A 21,264-nucleotide genomic window follows, 5' to 3' on the forward strand; every position below is an offset into this window, starting at 1 on the left:
TTATCTCAGATTTTTCCCATTCTAAGAACAGATCCTTCATTATATTTTAATAGGTGCCTCTCACCGGCCACATGTTTATCTATATTTATACAGGGAGATGGTCATTAATAGAAGTAGGTATTTACTGCCTCTCACATTCGATAATCTCGTTGAAGATGAGATGATACTACAGAAAGATTATTTGACTTTAGATTGGAGTACAATAAATGTGAAACAATTTTTTGAGAGATATTTTACAAATATTTTCTTATATCTTTATTGAAAACAAAACAGATGAAATGAATGCCTTATGAATTCCTATACAGGGTCGTTGATATGTATGGGAACGGTCGATTATTAGGTAAAATGGTACCGCAAAAAGTTAAATACAAAAGTTATAGGGTTTTTAAATGTCTAGTAGCTAGTAGTAAATTTAAGTATACAAGGTAGGTCATAAAGTTGTGGCACATCAAAATTTATTTTTTTAGATAATACCACCCGGTATATTATTGCATATTTCAATTCTTACTTCGATTCTAAGCAATAATCGTAATACACATAATGTACCTAAATTCAACCATTTCCGAATTATAAAGCTTTTATTCTTCTTCTTATCACGCCCTCTCCTGCCGAAGGTTGGCGATCCAAATGGCAATTGTGGCTCTGGAAACTGCAGCCCGGAAGATTTCCGCAGACGGGCATTCAAACCATCTCTTTAAATATTTTAGCCATGAGTTCTGGCGTCTTCCTACTGATCTTTTCCCTTGCACTTTGCCCTCTATTATGAGGCGCAGTATTTCGTATCTATCACCTCTCATCACTACGTACTTCATCGTTGGTGATCCTTTGTACCCATGACATTCGCAGCATCCGTTTGTACATATACATTTCAAAGGCTTCTATTCTCTTTTCGGTCTGTGAATTTAGTGTCCAGCTCTCACATCCATAGAGTAACACAGAGAAGACGTAGCATCTGGCCATTCGAGTTCTGAGTTCCGCACCTAGTCTCTTCTTGTAAAAATGATTTCATACTCACGAAGATTTTTCTCGCTTGCTCAATTCTTGAAAATATTTCTCTTTTCGGGTCGCACTGACTATTGATGTTAGCTCCTGTTGAGATGCAGTCCAAACATCTCGCTATAGAGGACTACGGAATCTATGATGCTTTGCAGTTCTTGTATATCGTTGGCTATTTTATAACCGTATCATCGACATATATATTTTGTTTATTGGGATTCCATTGAACTTCACAACAAATTCCATTGATTCCGCCCTGGATTCGATCCAGTGCTCCTCTAAATATCTCCGAGTACAGGTTAAACAGGAGCGGAGACAAGATTTGATTATGAAATGTTAAACGAAAATTTTGTAATTTCCTTACTTGATATAATCTCATTTTAGATATCTATAAATGCTAACTTGAAAACTATTGTCAAATATTATCATAGTTTCCACAGAATGGCATCGTCAAATGAAACCGAACACATCGAAATTAATTAAATCGAATTGTTTAAGTGATATTTTCAAAAGTTTTTAATAACTCGGTTGGTTTTTAATAATGGTTTGGTTTGAGTTACATTGTGTGTATTTCGATTTTTGCTTAGAAGTGAAAGAAGAATTAAAATATGCAATTATATACAGGGGACTGCATTTAAAAAAGATAAACTTTAATGTTCCACGACTTTATGACCAACCCTGTATACTTAAATGTATTACTCGCTAATAGACATTTAAAACCCCTATAACTTTTATATTTAACTTTTTGCGGTCCCTAGTAAGTATATTTTAACTATTAATCGACCGTTTCCCCCATAAATACAGCGATCAGCGACCCTGTATATATCTAATCTTTGATCCTAAAATCTTCTAACGATCTATTGCTAGCTATTTCAATCGTTGTGGATCGCCCCGTACAGTTAATAAACATTAAAATGATTAAAATAAAACAAAAACCATTGACCTACACAGTTTATACACGTATTATGCAAATTTATGTAATTAAATTAATACACATCAACATAAACATTAAATAATTATCCATAATAAAAATTCAGCCGCTGTTTACATTGTGATAAACCCATCGTTAATTTACATCTTAAATTATACGTGTTCCTTCCTGTTTTTGTTTTGATTGGACACCATCCATCGTTTAGCTTCGGAAATTAATGATAAGTACTGAGATTTAGTACCGTTACTAGCGTGTCAGAGTAGTACCTACACCTTCTCAGCTTTACCGTTTTTTTTTCTTCTTTTACGCTTTTTTCTCATCCGTTGTTGATTAGAAAAAGGAGTAGTTGTTCTCACGGTACAACCTGACATTATTTTCCTCTGTTATTGTGCCTATTATTCTACGCCTTACATACCTTTTTAGGAAGAAGGAACGTTGTAGCTCTTAATGGATGTTATAATGTCAGGAAAAATGTCTCTAATATATGGTTTAATTAACGGAATACGCTTAGATGGTAGTCGATAAATAGGGTTGGGTGTACCATGTTAGTTTGTATTAATAATATTTAATAATAGTCTCAATAATAATGGGTATTTGGAAAATGGGCAGTATACAGGATGTTCGTAATTTAATTAAGAATAATTTATGTGTGAAAAGGTCTGCTTTGACTCATTTTTAATTTTTAATTTGCTCATTTTTTAATTTCATTCATTTGCTATCAATGTAATATAGTCCAGGAGGCAGTGAAACTTTCTTGAAGTTATTTTCCCAGCGGGTGAATAATACCGGGTGCGTCCATATAACTTCTTTATTTTTTTAGATAAAAAAACGATGTATGTTAATATATGACATAAATTAGGATTGATTGACGTATTCAATTATTTTTGCTCACTTCCTGTTTCACCGGAAATTACTACAACTTTTGATTTTTAAATGACACCCCCAGCATTTTTTTATTGGATATAAAATGAAACTCCGAATAGAATGACATATCATATCAACTTTTGACATTTTCGCTTGAAAAAAAATCGTATTTTGAATTTCAATATAGAGTGCCAGGCTGTGTTAAAACGCTAATTTTTAATCAAGGAGCCTTGAAAAAATAGTTTTTATCGTCTAATGTTTTTCGTGTCTTGTCCTGGCCGGTTAAAAGATGCTCAAATCATATTTTTAATCATATCTCAATTTTTTCAAATGGAACAAGGCTGACTCATTAGCATATTTGGAAAAAAACATTTTTTTACGAATAATTTAGTACCACACACTTGGTATTTTGAGTCAAATTTTCGTTATGAACCTCATGTTACAATTTCAAATAAACCATATGTGAAAGTGTCAAAAGTTGACATATGATCTGTTATCATAGATAAATGAAACAAGTTTACATTGGAAAGTGCCCATAAGGACAATGTAAACACTATTTGGCGCTATTCATGCAACGGTCGCGACCCAACACTTTTGAAAATTTCGGAGCGGTTCGGCTTTTTCCGGAATTATATCGCCAAATATTGTTTATTCAAATTTATTATTATTTTCGTTATATATTATAAATAAAATACAGTGTGTTGCATACAAGAAACTTTATTTTATATAAGGACGCATGTATGAAATACCTATGAAACATTGGAAACCGACGTTATGACACGATCCACGATGATTTTTGCAGTTCACAGTTCACAGCACAGCTTTTTAAGTTTTTAATGCCACTTTTTCACAATTATTACCGGTTGGAGTAAATAAAACTTGAATTAAACTCACAAAATAGCAATAAATACTTTGAAAATGGACGCTATAAACACTTTTCGGAATTTCTTTAATGAGAGCGGTTTAGATTTTGAAGATTATTATGATTTTTGAAGATTCTGACTTTGACAAAAGAAAATTATTTCTGTTTTTGTTTTCCGTTGTTCTTAGCGACCGCTATAGCAGCGCCAGATTGCGTATAACGGTCGCGCCCCAAAATAATTTCGCGACCTAAAATTTTTACGGGCTTTCCAATCTAAACTTGTTGCATTTATCTATGTCTGTTATTCTATTCAGAGGGTCATTTTCAATCAAAAATAAAGTAGAAATATACCGAGGGTGCCATTTAAAAATCAAAAGTTGTAGTCATTTCCGGTGAAACAGGAAGTGACCAAAAATAATTGAATACGTCAATCAATCCTAATTTATGTCACATACTAATATACCAAATCTATTTTTTTTATGTGAAAAAATAAAAAAGTTATACGGGTGAGCCACTTTTGAGACGCACCCGGTATGATAGTTTGTTCAGATGGTGACATTAAATGACAATTGATGGCTAAAATTTTCGGATGAGTTTTCTAAATAAAATAAAAATGTCCACTTATTTTTCCTGTCATAAATATTTGGCTCTTATTAAAGTGAATCATTTTATTAATGGAAATAACAGTCTGGCACATCCCAAGTGGTGGAAAGTCAGTCTGGCTGAAAAGTTGAGGATGCAAAAAATTGGACAAATTTTTGAAATCCGTAACCCTTATTTTCCAATGCTTGCAAATTTGATACTATTATAAACTATAATCAAATAAAAAAATAGCAAATGGGTCTGGCGACATCTTGGAAATTGCAAATATTACAAAATTTCTGCTCTTATTTTCACTGACATGATAAATAATACTATAATTTCATAGAAAATACACGTCTGGCTGTCATTTACAATCACGAAAGTCCCGCCAGACTCACAAGTCAGGTCGTACATTTCGTATTTTTATTTATGTTTGACATTCTGCAATTTCATGATTTTCATTATAGCTAAATCGGGAAATATCTATTATTGTTAATTTCAAAAATCGCTGCAGATCTAAACACATTCATATGATGAGAAGTTTAGGACAAGGCACCTTGACGAGATTGCTATAACTCAACTAAGGGAGATACAAAATAAAGTCATGAGATTTTGTATAGAATTATTTTTTTTTACAAAAAATGTTTGATATTTATATTAATTCAACTTTCTAATGCCGGGTCCAGACCAAGCAGACAGAACAGTGACAAGACGGAAACATTCACGTTTTACGACAAAGTTGTGACAAATCCAATACATTTCTGCGACATATTTGTCTCATTTTTGTTTTGTTTTAAAATTCGGAGACTTTTCAATGTCCCGTCTCGAGTCGGTAAAGATCAAAGCGTGTATGTTTTGTTCGAATATTTTGCGACAAATTGTCGGCGCAGTGTGGATGGCGTGTGCTGCCAACAGTAGGAGACCAGTGAAATCACACATGGTTAATAAAACTCATTCGCAACAACTAAACTTTTGACTTTGTTGTACTTTTGTAATTGCGGTGTGGACAATTTGTCTCAAGTTTGTCTTTTCAGAAGTCTCCATTTCTTGTGACAAATTGTGTTTTTGTCTTAAAATCGTGTTTACTTTTTGTCGTTTTGGTCTGGACCCGGCATTATATCTCTGATAATTACAAAATTATTGCCGAATGAAGTTTTTCGATGATAGATGGATTGTATCCTTGATTTTTGAAATTCTGGAGTCAAAACTTTGAGAAAAGTGTTTTTGACCATAATCAAACTTTTAATATTTTTCAAGAATTGTAACGATAATACTTTTACGATTCAATTAAAATTTATCAAGTGAAAAAACATAACAAAGAAATTCTTATTTCACTGAACCATATTTTTATATATCTGTTTAAGTGAAAGGCTTTTGTGATAGTCTTCGAAAAATGCTACCTTTATGGAAGGTATATTTAACATCTCTGTTACTTAGATGGAAAGTAACAACGCCGATTAATATCGAAATCATCCAGTCGTAACTAAGACGAAAGAAACAGATGATGGAACCGGATGATTGATTTTATTTTCACTCGATTGTAATACTTGTAACATATTTTAAGAAAGAACTTATAATTATTAATATTTTAATTAATTAGGTGCAGATGTAGATTTCATTGTATTTATTTATACTAATGCGTTTAAGAAAATTTGCTCCAAAATTCATAAAATGAGGCGTCAAGTTGCAAAACCTGTCTTATCCCAAAAACGTTGTTTGGAGATAATTGCAAAAACTGTTTTAGCCAATGTTTGAAGGGTTATTTTACAGAAAACGTGTCCATTGAATGGAATCATCATCAATCTTATGATTAGTGCAATTTGTTGTGCTGTTAGGCTGTAGGCGTTTTTGTGATTTAAAACTTAAACAAATTAGGCAATAGCCTAATACTACAGGATCCGGCTACTTTTGTTCAAAACATAATTTTTACGTATATTTATGAATAGGAGTATACACTTTTCACATGGTGCCTATCACAAACTTGCCGCAACTAGGGGTTGCCACGTTTCAAAGTTTTCCCTACGAGCCCGGCAAGAGTGCGTCGGGTATATATAGCTCCTATGAAAAAAAACTTAGGAATTTTGTATAAACGCCAAACTAAAGTATACCGAGTGCGTCTCAAAAGTGGCTCACCCTTCTAACTTTTTTATTTTTTTCAGATAAAAAAACGAGATTTGGTATGTTAGTATATGACAAATTACGATTGATCGACGTATTCAATTGTTTTTAGTCCCTTCCTGTTTCACCGGAAATGACTACAACTTTTGATTTTTAAATGGCACCCTCGGTATTTTTTTTTACTTTGTTCGATAGGAAATGACATTCTGAATAGAATGACATATCATATGTCAACTTTTGACATTCTTGCTAAATAAAAAATTGTATTTTAAAATTCAATCTAAAGTACCTTGGCTATGTTCAAAACACTGATTCTTAATCAAGAAGCCTTGGAAAAATAGATTTGATCGTCTAATGTTTTTAGTGTCTTGTCCTGGCCGGTTAGAAAATGCTCAAATCGTAGTTTTAATTATATCTCAATTTTTTCAAATGGAACGAGGGTGGCTCATTACCATATTTGGAAAAAGCATTTTTTTACGAATAATTTGCTCCCACACACTTGATATTTCGAGTCAAATTTTCGTTATAATCCCCAAGGTATAATTTCAAATAAACCATATGCAAAAATGTCAAAATTGACATGTAATATGTCATTCTATTCAGAATGTCATTTTCTACCGAATAAAGTAAAAAAATACCGCGGGTGTCACTTAAAAATTAAAAGTTGTAGTCATTTCCGGTGAAACAGGAAGTGACTAAAAACAAGTGAATACGTCACACAATCCTAATTTATGCATATACTAACATATCAAATCTCGTTCTTTTAACTCAAAAAATAAAAAAGTTATAGGGACTTTTGAGACGCACCCGGTATACTAGGATGTATTTCAGGAAAATATTTTAACTTTTACAGTGTGGCTTAAAAAAGTGTGGGTGGATTGGGGATTTGGGATAACATTTTTTATATTTAAAGTATTTCAAAATTTTTAACGGTTTTCTACGATGTTCTCTATGGGTATCTCGGAAACTACTGGAGATAGTCAATTAAATGAGGACAGAATTGCATTTCAGATTTTTAAAAAAGTTCATGCTTACATCATCAAAAAACCAAATTTGGGCTATATTTAAAATGGTTCCTAATTCCATTATAATCTATTTTAGACAAAAAGTTTTCAGATAAAAGTTGATAATCACATCCTTAATGAAATCGTGTTCTCTGTTTTCTACTAAAGCCTGTAGTTTTGACATATGACACAAACATATGTTTTTTTTTAATGGAAGCCATATTTGGCCGTGACTTCATAAAAAGCGCACTTTTTTAAGTTTTTCAGCGATATAAGCTATAATATGTTTTTTTTTGCAAAAAATTACTGATTTATCGCCAATTCTCATCTTTCTTGACTAATTTCGTCAGACTAATTCAACGAACTTCGTTGGTATGGTAATCTTATTCTGTTATGATTTATAACTTATAAAACGACAGGATATATTAAATAAATGGTTCTTTACAGTTTACATTACTCAATTTACAGCAGTACTCCACGCTTTTCTTCATTTGAAAAATTCATATTTACAATTTTTGTTTATTTTAATTTACAAAGTTTGGATGTGACAGTTTGACATCTCTGAGAGCAACGACGATTGAACTTGTTTCCATGTCTAACTAAGTGAAATTGTTTAAAAATGATAAGAATTGACTATAACTCAGTAATTTTTCGAAAAATACATACTATACCTTATATCGCTGAAAAGCTTACAAAGGGCGCTTTTTATGAAGTCATGGTTTCCATGTAAAAAACATATTTTTGTGTCATATGTCAAAAATGACAGGCTTTAGAAAAAAAAAACGGAGAACACAATTTAATTAAGGATATTATTACATCATTATCTACAACTTTTTTCTGAAAACTTTTTGTCTAAAATAGGTTATAATGGAATTAGGGACAAATTTTAAAATAGCTGAAATTTGTTTTTTTCGAAATATCTAGTAAGCCATGAACTTTTTCAAAAATCTGAAAGGAGCATATTTATGACCCCACAAAACTGCATTTCTTTCCCCATTTAACCGACTCTCTCTCTCTCCAGTAGTTTTCGAGATGCCCATAGAGAACATCGCAGAAAACTCACCCTGTATATGGCTCTTTCAACGATAAAATACCAGACTGATATTGACACAAGATACAGATTTGAAATACTTTAAATATAAAAAAATGGTTCCTCGTATATAAAACTAGATACGAAACATTTTCGAGCTACTAAATTACTCTTATAATACTAATGATAATTCCACTGATAAATTAGTTTATGTTTTAAAATACATTGATTTTCCATTTTTTTAGTTTCTGCTTCCCGAAAAACTTGTTGGCTCCCTGGGTATTACAAATGTCAATGCTGATCTGAATGCCTGCCAAGGATTTCTGTTTGAAGCACTGTTGACGTTCCTTCTTGTCTTTGTCATTCATGGCGTTTGCGATGGACGAAGAAAAGACATCACAGGTTCGGTTCCATTGGCAATTGGTTTGACCATCACTGCTGTCCATTTATCTGGTGTAAGTATACCCCAAGATTTTTTTTTGTATTTATTTAAACAAAAATTGATGAAAATATTAGCCTATATTATTAAAATAATACGATTTTATTTCTATTGCAACAAAATAAAATTTATATTGAATGGGTTTTTTATTGTAAGAGCTAAATGTTTATTTACGCATTTGTTATGAATATCAATATTATTACATATTACTATTGAAGAATGTTTATATATTTTTTGAGATAACTTTTAATCTATAAGCATATTTCGAGATTTTTTCCTTTGTTTATAAACTTAAAGCTACGTAAAATACAAAATTTGAAGTTTGTCAGAAATAGAGTTTGCCAGAAGAATAGTCTTCTAGAAATACCTTAGAATTTTGATGATCTATCAGTGAGTCAATGTCGAAATTAAAGAAATTTGACAAGCGATAATTCGTAAACTGAGGTATAATTACTAGATATTTTGGTAATCTAGCTAGCTATAGTATGTCCTCATGTGTAGGGAAAATTAATATTCATGCTTTTTTTGAAAATTATTTCTTGGCAACCCAACCACAACGAAGTTACATTGTGGTCAAAAGTGCCGCTAATACCTTTGAGAAAGGATGGTACGGCTGCGCTCGACTTGGCTTTTTATGCAAATTTGTTTTACTAGTAAAAAATCAATGACAAATGGGTTTCTGTTTGGATCAATGCAGTGGTGTTTAAAAAAATAACTTTTATATTTTGTAGTTTTTCTTCTAGTCAGTCAAGAAGTCAAGAAGTCTTTCAAGAAATATTACTATTAGTCTTAAATTATTTTATTGCAATAATGTTATAATATTTATGCATCTTATTTTGTTGTGTATATTTTATATAAGTAGTATTAATATTGGAATTCTTTTGTCTTTTTTAGATCCAATTTACAGGTTCCAGTGTCAATCCAGCTCGAAGTTTAGGTCCAGCTGTTGTTATGAATCTCTGGGAAAATCACTGGGTATGTTTGTATATTTTAGAGAAAGCAATCAAATAAAAGCATAGAAATTGAGAGAACATCAACTATGATTAAAATAGTTGGCAACTCTGCTATTGCTCATTGGATTGGCAATAAATTTAAGAAACTCGAATATTTATGGAGTGTTATAACTAGTCTCAAAAGAACCCAATTATTTTCAATAGTCATTATTTACATTGAAAATTATGTCAGTTTAACAAATAACAGACAAAACTTTTAAATTTTCCAGAAGATAAAGAAAAGCCAAAAAATTTGACATCAATGTATTGACAGAATTTGCATCATAATTTTACCATCAGTACCTACCAATCGCTAATCCTAAAATCCTCTAACACCTCATCATCATCATCATCATATTCAGCTTATTCAACCATTTCCAATTTTATGGTGTAGCCTCCCTCACATATAATAATAATAATAATAACGTTTATTAAACATTTTCTCTTGAAATTAAAACAGATATAAAATAGTACAGTACAATACAACATAATATGCTACTATATCTAATACACATTATCTAAGTACAATTTAACTAAGACTATATTTAAATTTTAAGAATCAAAATAAACGTTAAAAGAATTACCACAAAGTAATAGAATTACTTGTATGTGGAAAGGAATACAATTTAATTATGACAATGTTCAATGTTCACTGGCACTTATGAAAATTTATTTTGTATATTTTAAGTTAACTAGGTCATTAAATATATCTCTACCTCGATCAACCATCCATTTGCATACCCATAATTTTAAAACCAGAGTAACTTTTAACATCCTTTAGGAAGGTTGGTAAGATGTTATATAATCGAGGTGCAAAAAACTTTGAAGATCTTTGTCCAACAGTTTTAGAGCATAAACTAGGATAAAACGCCTTATGTCTAGTTTCATATTCATGGTCAACATGTTCAATAGATATTTTCCCCTGATAAATGAATTTTAAAACATCTAGGCAGTATAGCTGACGTATATCCAGTAGATGCGCCTGCTTAAAGAGAACGTTTGAAGAGAAAGTTTTCTTTTTATTGTAAATAATTTTTATGAACCATTTTTGAACAGAATACAAGCTCTTTAAATGACATTCAGCCGCACCACCCCACCCTAGAATTCCATATGTCAAATGAGATTGTACAAGGGATGAGTACAGGATTCTAAGCTGTTTGACGTCCAAAAAACTTTTCAAATAATTAAATTTCGGCAACAATCCTCGCAATTTTTTAGTTACATTATTAATATGAATATTCCATTTAAGATGTTTGTCGATTGTAACCCCTAAATATTTTATAAAATCACATTCCGGTATTACATTATTATTGGTTATTTGTAATCTGTCCCAATCTGGTTCATTATTTTTATAAATAGAGAAGGATATATATTTGGTTTTGTCATAGTTTAATGTTAATTTGTTTTTGATAAACCAGGTATTAATTGTCTGAAAGTCTTCCTCTGCTAATCTTTTCAAATTCGACCAAGAGTTAGATTTATAAAATATCGCTGTATCGTCTGCGTAGCTAAAAATTTCTGCTTTTGTATTAATTGTAAGTAGATCATTAATATAAATAACAAATAATAACGGACCCAACACAGTGCCTTGTGGTACACCATGCTCAATCCTTCCTGGCTTGCTCTTAATATCTCCCAAATTAACATATTGTGATCTGTTCTTAAGATGATCTGTTTCCTCGTATTCCATATCTCTCTAATTTGTCTAAAAGTATTTTGTGATTTACCGTATCAAATGCTTTAGCGAGATCTACGAATATACAGAGGCTTCGATGTCCCGAGTCTAGAGCATCATAGATTGATGATGTCAATGCATGAACGGCATCCTGTGTTGATATGCCTTCTAAAAAACCAAATTGATTTTTTGATATTATGTTAAATTTTAGAAAGAATTTTAACAAACGTTTTTTATAACTGTTTCAAAATTTTTAGAAAAAACTGATAATATAGATATCGGTCTATAATTGCCTATATGCTCCTTATCACCCCCTTTATATAATGGTTTAATTACACCTACTTTAAGACAGTCCGGAAAACAACAACTTTCGATACAATAATTTATCAAAAACGTTAAAGGTTTTGATATATCTCCCGAAATTATTTTAATAATATCCTAGCTAATATTGTCATAACCAGGAGCTTTTTTATTTTTTAGATTTTTTATTATGTTTATTATTTCGTCTTCGCTTTCGTCTTTCGTCTATGCGCATATCTAGATACTCTCTTTGTAGTTGGGCCCATTGTTGTCTATTGTTGGCGGGCCCAAGTTATTCCTGTTAATTTCCTAATATGGTCCCATCTCAAGTTTGGTCTTCCTCTAGGTCTCTTGATTCTTCGTGGGTACCATGTAATTTTTGTGGTCTGTTGTCTGTCCTTCTTGCCAGCTATCCTGCCCATTGCCACATTGAGGGATTTGATCCTGTGGATGACATCTATTACATGGGTCTTTTGTCGTATCCACTCTGTTATTCTACGGTTTCTGTTGGTTATTCCCAGCATATTTCGTTTCATTGAGCATTGTGCGACCTGCAGTTTCCTTATAATGTCCGTTTGAAGGATCCAGGTTTTGCATGCATATATCATGACTGGTAGTACATTAGTCGAATGTTCTCTTTTTTATATAAAGTGGCATTCTAGATTTGAATATGATTGAGTCTCTTCAATAAGTACTCTATGCTAACTTAATTATTCCGTTAATTTCTGGTAGTAGAGATCCCGAGCTGTGCATTAGTTGCCTCAAATAGTATAACATAATAATTCTCATACTATTTCCAGTCAGGGCCGGCGGATGGGAAATATTTAGACCGGGCGAATACCCTACGTGGCGCCCTCCTCCCCCCGCCCCCCACCTAATAGTTATCATAACAACTAAGCATATTTATGCTAATTTAACAATGAAGTTTCACTTAAAGGTACTTTAAAATTCTTCTCTTCGTTCAATCTTAGTCCGCGGTTGTTGTTTTTTCTATACCGGGTGCATCTTGAAAGTGACGACTCACCCCTATAAATTTTTTATTTTTTTAGATTTTTTGATATGTTAGTATATGACATAAATTAGGATTGATTGACGTATTCAATTGTTTTTGGCCACTTTCTGTTCTAGTTTATTCGATAGAAAATAACACTCTGAGTAGAATGATATATCATATGTCAACTTTTGACATTTTTGCTGAAAAAAAATCCTATTTTAAATTTCAATCTAAAGTGCCATGGCTGTGTTAAATACACTAATTTTTAAACAAAGAGCCTTGGAAAAATAGATTTGCCGGTTAAAAAATGCCCAAATCGTATTTTTAATCATATGTCATTTTTTTCAAATGAAACAAGGGTGGCTCATTTGCATATTTGGAAAAAGCATTCTTTACGAATAATTTTGTACCACACACTTGATATTTCGAGTCAAACTGTCGTTATGAATTTTATGTTACAATTTCAAATATAAATGCGAAAATATCAAAAGTTAACATGTGATGTGTCATTCTATTCAGTGTCATTTTCTATCGCATAAAGTAGAAATATACCGAGGTTGCAATTTAAAAACTAAAAATTTTAGTAATTTTCGATAAAACAGGAAGTGACCAAAAACAATTGAATATGTCAATTAATCCTAATTTATGTCGTATACTAACTTACCAAATCTCGTTTTTTCTTCTGAAAAAATAAACAAGTTATATGAGTGAGCCAGTTTTGAGACACACCCGGTATATAAATGATAAATATAAGTGATCTTGGAAAACATTATTATTTAGTTGCAAGCAATTGCATTATTTTTCTATAAGAATTTAAGAAATTTCTTTTCTTTTTCACTATCAATTATTTCGTGCAGAATCAGTATATGATCAGATACAGTTTTGTCGGCTTCAAAATGAGGATCAGCCAGTGCTTGAGGTGCATTCTTGTTCATTTGTCTTGCTCTAATGAGAAATTTCTACGATTCTGCTACCATTTACCGTGTCAATACATATCCAATCCAGAACAATCAAAATCACCAAAAGATTGATATTTTTCCCACTACTGGTAATAAATATAAATTAATGAGGCAAACTTTTTTTTATAATAAGGATTTCGAGATCCTATTTAGCTTCTTGCGAATGAATATTTGTCCCATATAATTTTAGGGCAGATCAGCTATTAATAACAAATAAAGAGTGTGGGTAGTAGACAAAGTGCAATTTTGAGCGGTCAGTCTAAAACTGTCAATTTTGCTGGCTCTTGACCCAAAACAGTTTGTTTAGAGAAAATTTATAAAAGTTAGAATTATAGAAAGAAGGGTTATTTATAAAAAGTTGATAGCTTTTCAGTTATAAGTAAAATACCACGAACAATTTTTTTAAATATTTTAGGTGCTGGCGTGGCGCCCCTTGCTTTGGCGCCCCGGGCGGTCGCCCGGGTCGCCCGGCCTTTCCGCCGGCCCTGTTTCCAGTGTTGTGTTATTTACTAGAATATATTTTCAGTCTTCCAGTTCGTTGTACATTACTTTAGTTTTTGCTAAATACATTTTGAGACCTATTTTATTGCTGGCGGTATTTAGTTCGTTAATTTGTGTGCTTGTAGTTCTTCTGGACAATTGGCAATTATAAAGTAATCAACGAATCTTAGATTGTAAAGATATTCTCCGTCTATACTGAATCCTTTGTTGGTCCAGTCGAGTTAACGGAAGATTTCTTCTAGTGTTGCTGTGTAAACAGCTTTCAGGATATTGCGTCTCCTTTCATACTTCTTTGCCAATTGGAAACTCTGGGGTTGTTTAATATATAATTACTCTTGCTTTAGCTTCCTGGTATATGTATATTGGCGAGAGTTTCTATATAAGGCTTGTCAATACCTTGTTTCGCTAGGGCTTCTATTACTGCCTTAGGATATATCGAGTCGAAAGTCTTCAAAAAGTCTATAAAGGCTATGGCTGCTGGAAGTTTGTATTCTTTTGTTCGGCAGTTTCTCTTAGTGTCTGTATGTGATCAATCGTGCTGAAGCCGCTTCTAAAGCCTGATTCTTCTAGCGTCTTTTTTATTCTGTTATTTATTATTTTTGTGAATATTTTTATGTTACTAGTAGTATGCTTATTGGTCTATAATTTCCGATGTCTTCTTTGCTGCCTTTCTTACGAATTAGAATTATGTTGGCGCTATTTGTTTATATGTTTGCGCTATCTCTAACACAGTATTTCCAACTATTTCAATCATTATTGATCGTTCCATATAAATAACATTATTTTCAATTAGAATAAAAGATTCAAATTTCGAATATTGTTTGAATTCAAAATTTTAATTGTATAATGTTGACCAATTAAATGCACAGAATTAAAAAAAATCAGTAATTTTAATACATCTTGTGTGTTTTCAGGTATACTGGGCTGGACCAATCCTTGGAGGTGTACTTGCAGGACTCATCTACAGGTTTATTTTCAAAGTTCAAAAAGGAGAAAGCGACTCATACGACTTTTAGCGATTTTTAAGATAATTTTCTTACATTATTAGTAAGCTCTATAAGCAGAAGCTTGACAATATCATTATTTTTATTGATTTTTTATATAGTTGTTTGTTTTTTATAACTATAATTACGAGAAAAAATCCCACGCTCTATGATTTTCTGATATTTATATGTCTTAAGTATACAAATATTTTCTAAAAGAAATTAATGTCGATTGATTTAATTAACATTTGAGCATTATTTATTGTAATTATCGACGCGTGATGTTTCACTCCGTTTTTATTTTCTTTATTAGCTATAAGTGCTTTATTTTTAAGTGTTTATAGTTTTAATATTAGGTACTTATAAATGTATAAGTTAAGCATAATGAGTTTAAAAACTTAACATTGATGAAATTATAAAATTTTGTACTTAATTATGACAGAAATTAATGAAGATCCGAAGAAGCGAAAAATGATGTCTTGGATTTAGAATCTTTAAATTATTGTACGAGTATTGTATAAAGTATGTGTAAATATTATCAGTATTAGTAAATATAATATTTTTTGAACATGTGTATTATTTTACGTTAAAGATGTATCGTATAAGACATAATGATAAACATAATTAAGTAGGATTATTAGTGCTTGATCCTCATATTAACTTGTTTAACTCTCATATTAACAATACGATCAAAAGACTTCGTCAATGGCTGCTGGGGAATGACAATGGAAGATAATTTTGGCGAGGTCAAGCTCTAGTCGTCACTTACTTGGCGCATACTCTTCTTTATTTTTTAATGCCTTTACTACCAGTTGTACATACAGGGTGAAACAAAATTAATATTGAACAGTGGTCACCGTTAAAATTACTATTTTATTTTAAATGGAACACCCAGTATATTATTCCGATATTCAATGGGAAATTCTTGCCTCTTCAAATTACTATTAAAGTTGCCTATCCCTAAAACAATGATCTTTATGATTTGATAAAATCTAGGTGGCTGCTGATATGTCTGACGTTACTTCATTATAGCTATCTAATTAGTTCAACTTTAACAACTAGTTATCATTTTGTGTCGGTTAAAACAAAAAAAATTCTCAGAAATTTGCCGATAATGGAAATTTATCCTACATCGGAGAGAATTGATATGATTCTATCAGTTGGTGAATGTAGTGTGCATTCACCAATTAATTGGTGAATGCACACTACTATCAGAAGAATTTAAGTATTCTAGTAAGAATACTTAAATTCTCCTGATTTTATCTAGTTTGGAATTTTTATGGGGATATGTTAAAGACAGTGTTTACAAAACACGACCAACTATTGTCATGACAGTCAACATGAGAGAAATGATTGTTTAATTCTGTAAAAATTAAAATGTTATAATTATTACTACATTATTCTGTAATAATTAAAATATCTTTTTATTACCGATAAGTATTTTACTCTACATCGTTTAATTTTTGATAAATGAACAAAAGTCATATCACAGTCACCCTACATTTTATCAAATAATAAAGATCTAATGACGCAAAATCATAAAAATAAAAATATATAGGAAAATCTTTGTTTGAAGGGTAGGCAACTTTAATAGTATTTTGAAGATATCGTCCCATTGCTGCCAAAAGTCACTAACTTACTTTTTATTACTTCCGAGAAAAATGCGTCTAAAGATGAATTGCATTGCATAAAGATGTTATAGTTAGTAACTATTTGGTATTAAAATAAAATATAAATAGCCAGAAATCGTAGTTAATGACTTTTGCTATCGATTCTCCGCTTCAAAACATAGTTAGTGATTGAATTTGGTTGTTCGGAAAAATGTTAGTTAGTGACTTTTGGCAGCAATAGGACGATATATAAATTCTCCATTGCATGTCGGAATTCGGAATAATATACCGGGTGTTCCATTTAAAATAAAGGAGTACTTAACTTGCTTTTAAAAGTGACCGATGTTCCATATTAATTTTTTCTGACACTGTATAACTTTTCGGATCAAATTTTAATTTGGTTGAACATACAATGGTCATTGTAATTAAATATCAGGCTATACAGGGTAAACTAAAATTTAAGTAGCTGTTATTGAAATTTAAAATTTACTCGTTATTTTTACAAAATGTAAAATATTAATTTTAATAAAACTCACCTGTATTTTTCCCTAGAATCAAAATCAATTAATATATAAGGTGTTCCATTACAAAAAACAAAACTTTGATGTGTACCTTTTTTTGAGGACACCCTGTATAACTCTATACCTATATTTTTATAAAATGCTTTCAATTAACCTACATATACGTACACTATTTAATTTCAATACAAACTGTCGTTCTCCTTAGAACTCCCGCGTCGTATGAGAGGCGCCACCCTGTACATTCTGTCAAATTAAATAGACACTGCCAAATAACTTGCCGAGATACTTTAAACAAGGGATTGGAAAATGCATTGAACCCAAAGTGATATCTAAAATATTTAAATATGAAAACAAATAATGGGATCTGCAAATTAAAATAATAATTAAACAACCCAAAATTTATAATATTATTATTTATTCACAATTTCTTTAAAAAATTGCTTTAAAAGCGATATCAGTATTATTAACACTAATGCAAAATTTCCTAAATAATTAAATACAATAAATATTAAATAACTTAATTTGTTTAAAATCACGGGAAATGTATAAATTCGCCAGCGAAAGGTAAATTTTTCAGGATCATCCTACCGCGACTGCGCCATACTTCCAAATTCAAACAGCCAGTTACAAGGGGCGACATCTTTCTAATTTCAGGTATAAACGGCGTTGGTGTATATAACTACATTTCATTAGGAAGGAGGGTTACATGTTTTGAAAATATGGCACAGCCTTATCACTTAATTTTACCTAAGTTATAAAATAGTCGCTAAACTTGACTATTTATAGTAACAATATTAATAATAATACTTGAATAGAGAAGGGCTGGGTTTGGATTAGGTAGCTGACCCTTTCTAATTTAACCTCGGACAAAAAACTTCTTCTTTAAAGTGTATTTTGGACATTATACATATTATGTTATTTTAATATAAAAAATTGGACAAATTTAAAAGAAATATGAGCGGAAAAGGTTCAAATAGCTGTCACCAAAAACGAATAATAATATAATTTTAAGTAAAACTGGTCAGTTTTTAAACATTTTCCGCTGGTTACTAGGAAAGACTTATTTCTTTTCTCAGTTTAACCGTTAAGAAAGAAATAGTAGTACTTTCATACCAAACATTCACACTTTTAGCGTACAGTTCTTTTTACATCTTAAGCTAATAGCTTTAAAAAATTATTAAACGCAAACTATTGTAAAAAAAATTATTAGAGTGTTTCTGGATTAAGTACTGCACTATTCTAAAATTTATTATTTAAAATTTTCGAAGACTCTCCATTCATGTTGTTTCTTGATAAATTTGAGGTATGATCTAGACTCACCGGTACGAAAAACCTTAAAATTTTCATGTATTTTAAAGTTTTATATTTGTGTTCTAGTGGACCGATTTTGATGATTTTTTAAGTAATTTGTAGCTAAGTTATTTGACATTTTAATCTCTTACTAAATTGAAAATGAAAGTTTCCATCTGTCAATTGTACGAGAGAAAAAAAATGTTGATACTTTGAGAAAGTTTGAAACACCCTGTGTAATATGTTAAGAAAACAAGGAAATTAAAAATCATTTTATCGTTTAGGTACATCTTTTCTCGATAGTTAATTTTTTGATTCATCTCAATAGCTGTATTTCTTTTGGAGATATTCGCTTTTGAAAACGACACTGATATTTTTTTCGTATTTTTTACATTAAAATCATGCCTTTGCTTTTGGTCCAAGTCAACACACCAATAAAATAGTGCTTATGATTTATGTAATGTCACTGTCTTTGAAAAATCATATTATTATGGTCTGTTGTGCAGTTACTCTAGCAGATATGGTTGTAAGCTCAAAAGTTGATTTCTACCATGATCGCTTAAAGCAACAATAGTCGATACCTACTAGAATAAAGGCCAATAAACACTAATAGTATGACTTTTCAATGACTGTAACATTACAAAAACAGTAAACACTATTTTATAAGTGTGTTGATAAGGACCCAAAATCAATGCTAAAATTGCTGTAGATCGTTATTGCCTTATTTAAAAGTGAATATCTCCAATGAAAATGTAGATATTCAGATGAATCAAAAAATAAACTATGGAGGAAAGACGTACCTAGATGAAAAAATGATTTTTAAATTCCTTGCTTTATTATCATATTCCACAGGGTGTTTAAAACTTTCACCAAATTATCAACATTTTGTTTTCCATTGTATAATTGACAGAAGAAAACTTAATTTTTAATTTGGTAAGGGACACTAAAAAGCCAAATAATCTAGCCATAAATTGCTTAAAAATCATCAAAATCGGCCAACTAGAACAAAATTTTGTATTAAACTTTAAAATACATACATTTTAACGTGACCCTTTTCGTGCCGGTGAGTGTAAAAGTAGGCATTTTCTGAGTTTCTTAATTCTCAGTTTTTATAGATATTCATATAAAAAAATGTTAAACGCAAATTGATTTATTTGATATATTTGAAAATTATTGAATATCAAACTATAATTTTTAGGTGATTTCGTTGTCATGTTTTGGTTCAAATTAAGCAGCAGGACTCAAAGAGTTTTATGAGAAAGCGTGCTTTGTGTACGATGACAGAGAAAAAGAATTCTAATTAGTAGTTACATAAGAATTTTTTAACTGTCTAAGTCAAAGCCTGCTTGGGTTATAAGACTTTTTGATCGCCCTGTAAATGTGGGTTAGAAAGTTATATTTTTGTCATTGATTAATTATACTAGATTATCTCTATTTTTTAGGTAATATTATATTTTATGGGTTCATTATCAAAACTTAAAACTCAAGGCAATTTAATCGTAATGTCAACATTTAAATATGCATTTAACAGAAATTTTTGAGAAAATATGGCAAATAATCTCTTCTAATCTGCATAATATATTTAATTTCAAAGCATGCACCTTTTAAGTAAAGGTAAAATATAAATCAAATATTCTTTATGAAAAAATATAGGAAATAATAAACTTTAAAATAGTTAATCTAATCCAGAAGAACACTATTTAAAAAAAGAATACATTCGAAAATAATAATTTAATAAGTTTTTAAATATTAGGTACATAAATATAACATTTCGATTTAAAACATCAAATTAAGAATACATTTAAAACAGAAAAATAGTAGAATTTTACAGAATCATATGGTATTTTGTAACAGTGCGTTTATAATTTCTCTAAAAAATAATAAGGATATTAAAAATATGTTGAAAATTTATAATAAATTAATCTATATATTTTAAGTTTATTAAGAGGAAAGTTCGTTTCTCTAAACATAAACTCGCAGAAGATTTTAAGGAAAGATATATAATATAATAATATTTTTGTTGTTAGAAACACCTAAATTAGTTATAATTATTGAATATTTTTTGACCCAAATCCTATAAAAAACTACTATATGATCGAAAAAAAAACGTCGCCAACAATGGCTATGAAATGAAGATCGCTGTCATTTTATATGTAAAATTATATGTGAAATGTCATCTATGTTCATTTCCAAGCCAGCTGGATACCATTTTTTTCGATCATATGGTACTATATGATGTAATAGTCCACTTCACTTTCTTTGATAAGATAAATATTGTATAAGTAAGTATACAGGATCTGGCAATAGTGCGTCGGGCATCTGTAGCTCTAGCTATAATAAAAAACTTAGGAATTTTGTGTAAGTGCAAACCTAAAATATTTATTAGGATGTATTTCAGGAAAATATTTTCCTTCTAATGGGTGGCTCAAAAAGTGTGAATGAATCGTAATGATTTTTAAAAGGGACACACTGTATATCATTGCATTTTTGGCTTCTTCCTTTTTTCTTACTACATACCCTGCTGGTCATCCAAATTATGTGGTCTGGATTCTAATGAGTATGACAGAGAATAATATAAATGATCAGTTGACAGACAGAGAGACAAAATCAAAA

The 21,264-nt window shown here is 30.7% G+C and overlaps 1 protein-coding gene across 3 annotated transcripts in view; it reads left to right on the forward strand.

The window, feature by feature from the left end:
• The window catches only part of LOC115884560 (aquaporin AQPAe.a), a 167,253-nt gene extending 151,455 nt beyond the window's left edge, over nucleotides 1-15,798 (forward strand). For all 3 annotated transcript variants that reach the window (XM_030903179.1, XM_030903181.1, XM_030903178.1), the window contains exons 4-6: nucleotides 8,633-8,842; nucleotides 9,721-9,801; nucleotides 15,162-15,798. In XM_030903179.1, the coding sequence (XP_030759039.1) occupies nucleotides 8,633-8,842; nucleotides 9,721-9,801; nucleotides 15,162-15,263 (393 nt within the window). In that variant the 3' untranslated portion in view covers nucleotides 15,264-15,798. The remainder of the gene's footprint in view (nucleotides 1-8,632; nucleotides 8,843-9,720; nucleotides 9,802-15,161) is intronic.
• The last annotated feature ends 5,466 nt before the right edge of the window (nucleotides 15,799-21,264 follow it).

Source organism: Sitophilus oryzae, unplaced genomic scaffold (genome assembly GCF_002938485.1).
Source record: "Sitophilus oryzae breed Bouriz unplaced genomic scaffold, Soryzae_2.0 scaffold_302_pilon_pilon, whole genome shotgun sequence".
In the NCBI taxonomy this organism is placed as follows: Eukaryota; Metazoa; Arthropoda; class Insecta; order Coleoptera; family Curculionidae; genus Sitophilus; species Sitophilus oryzae.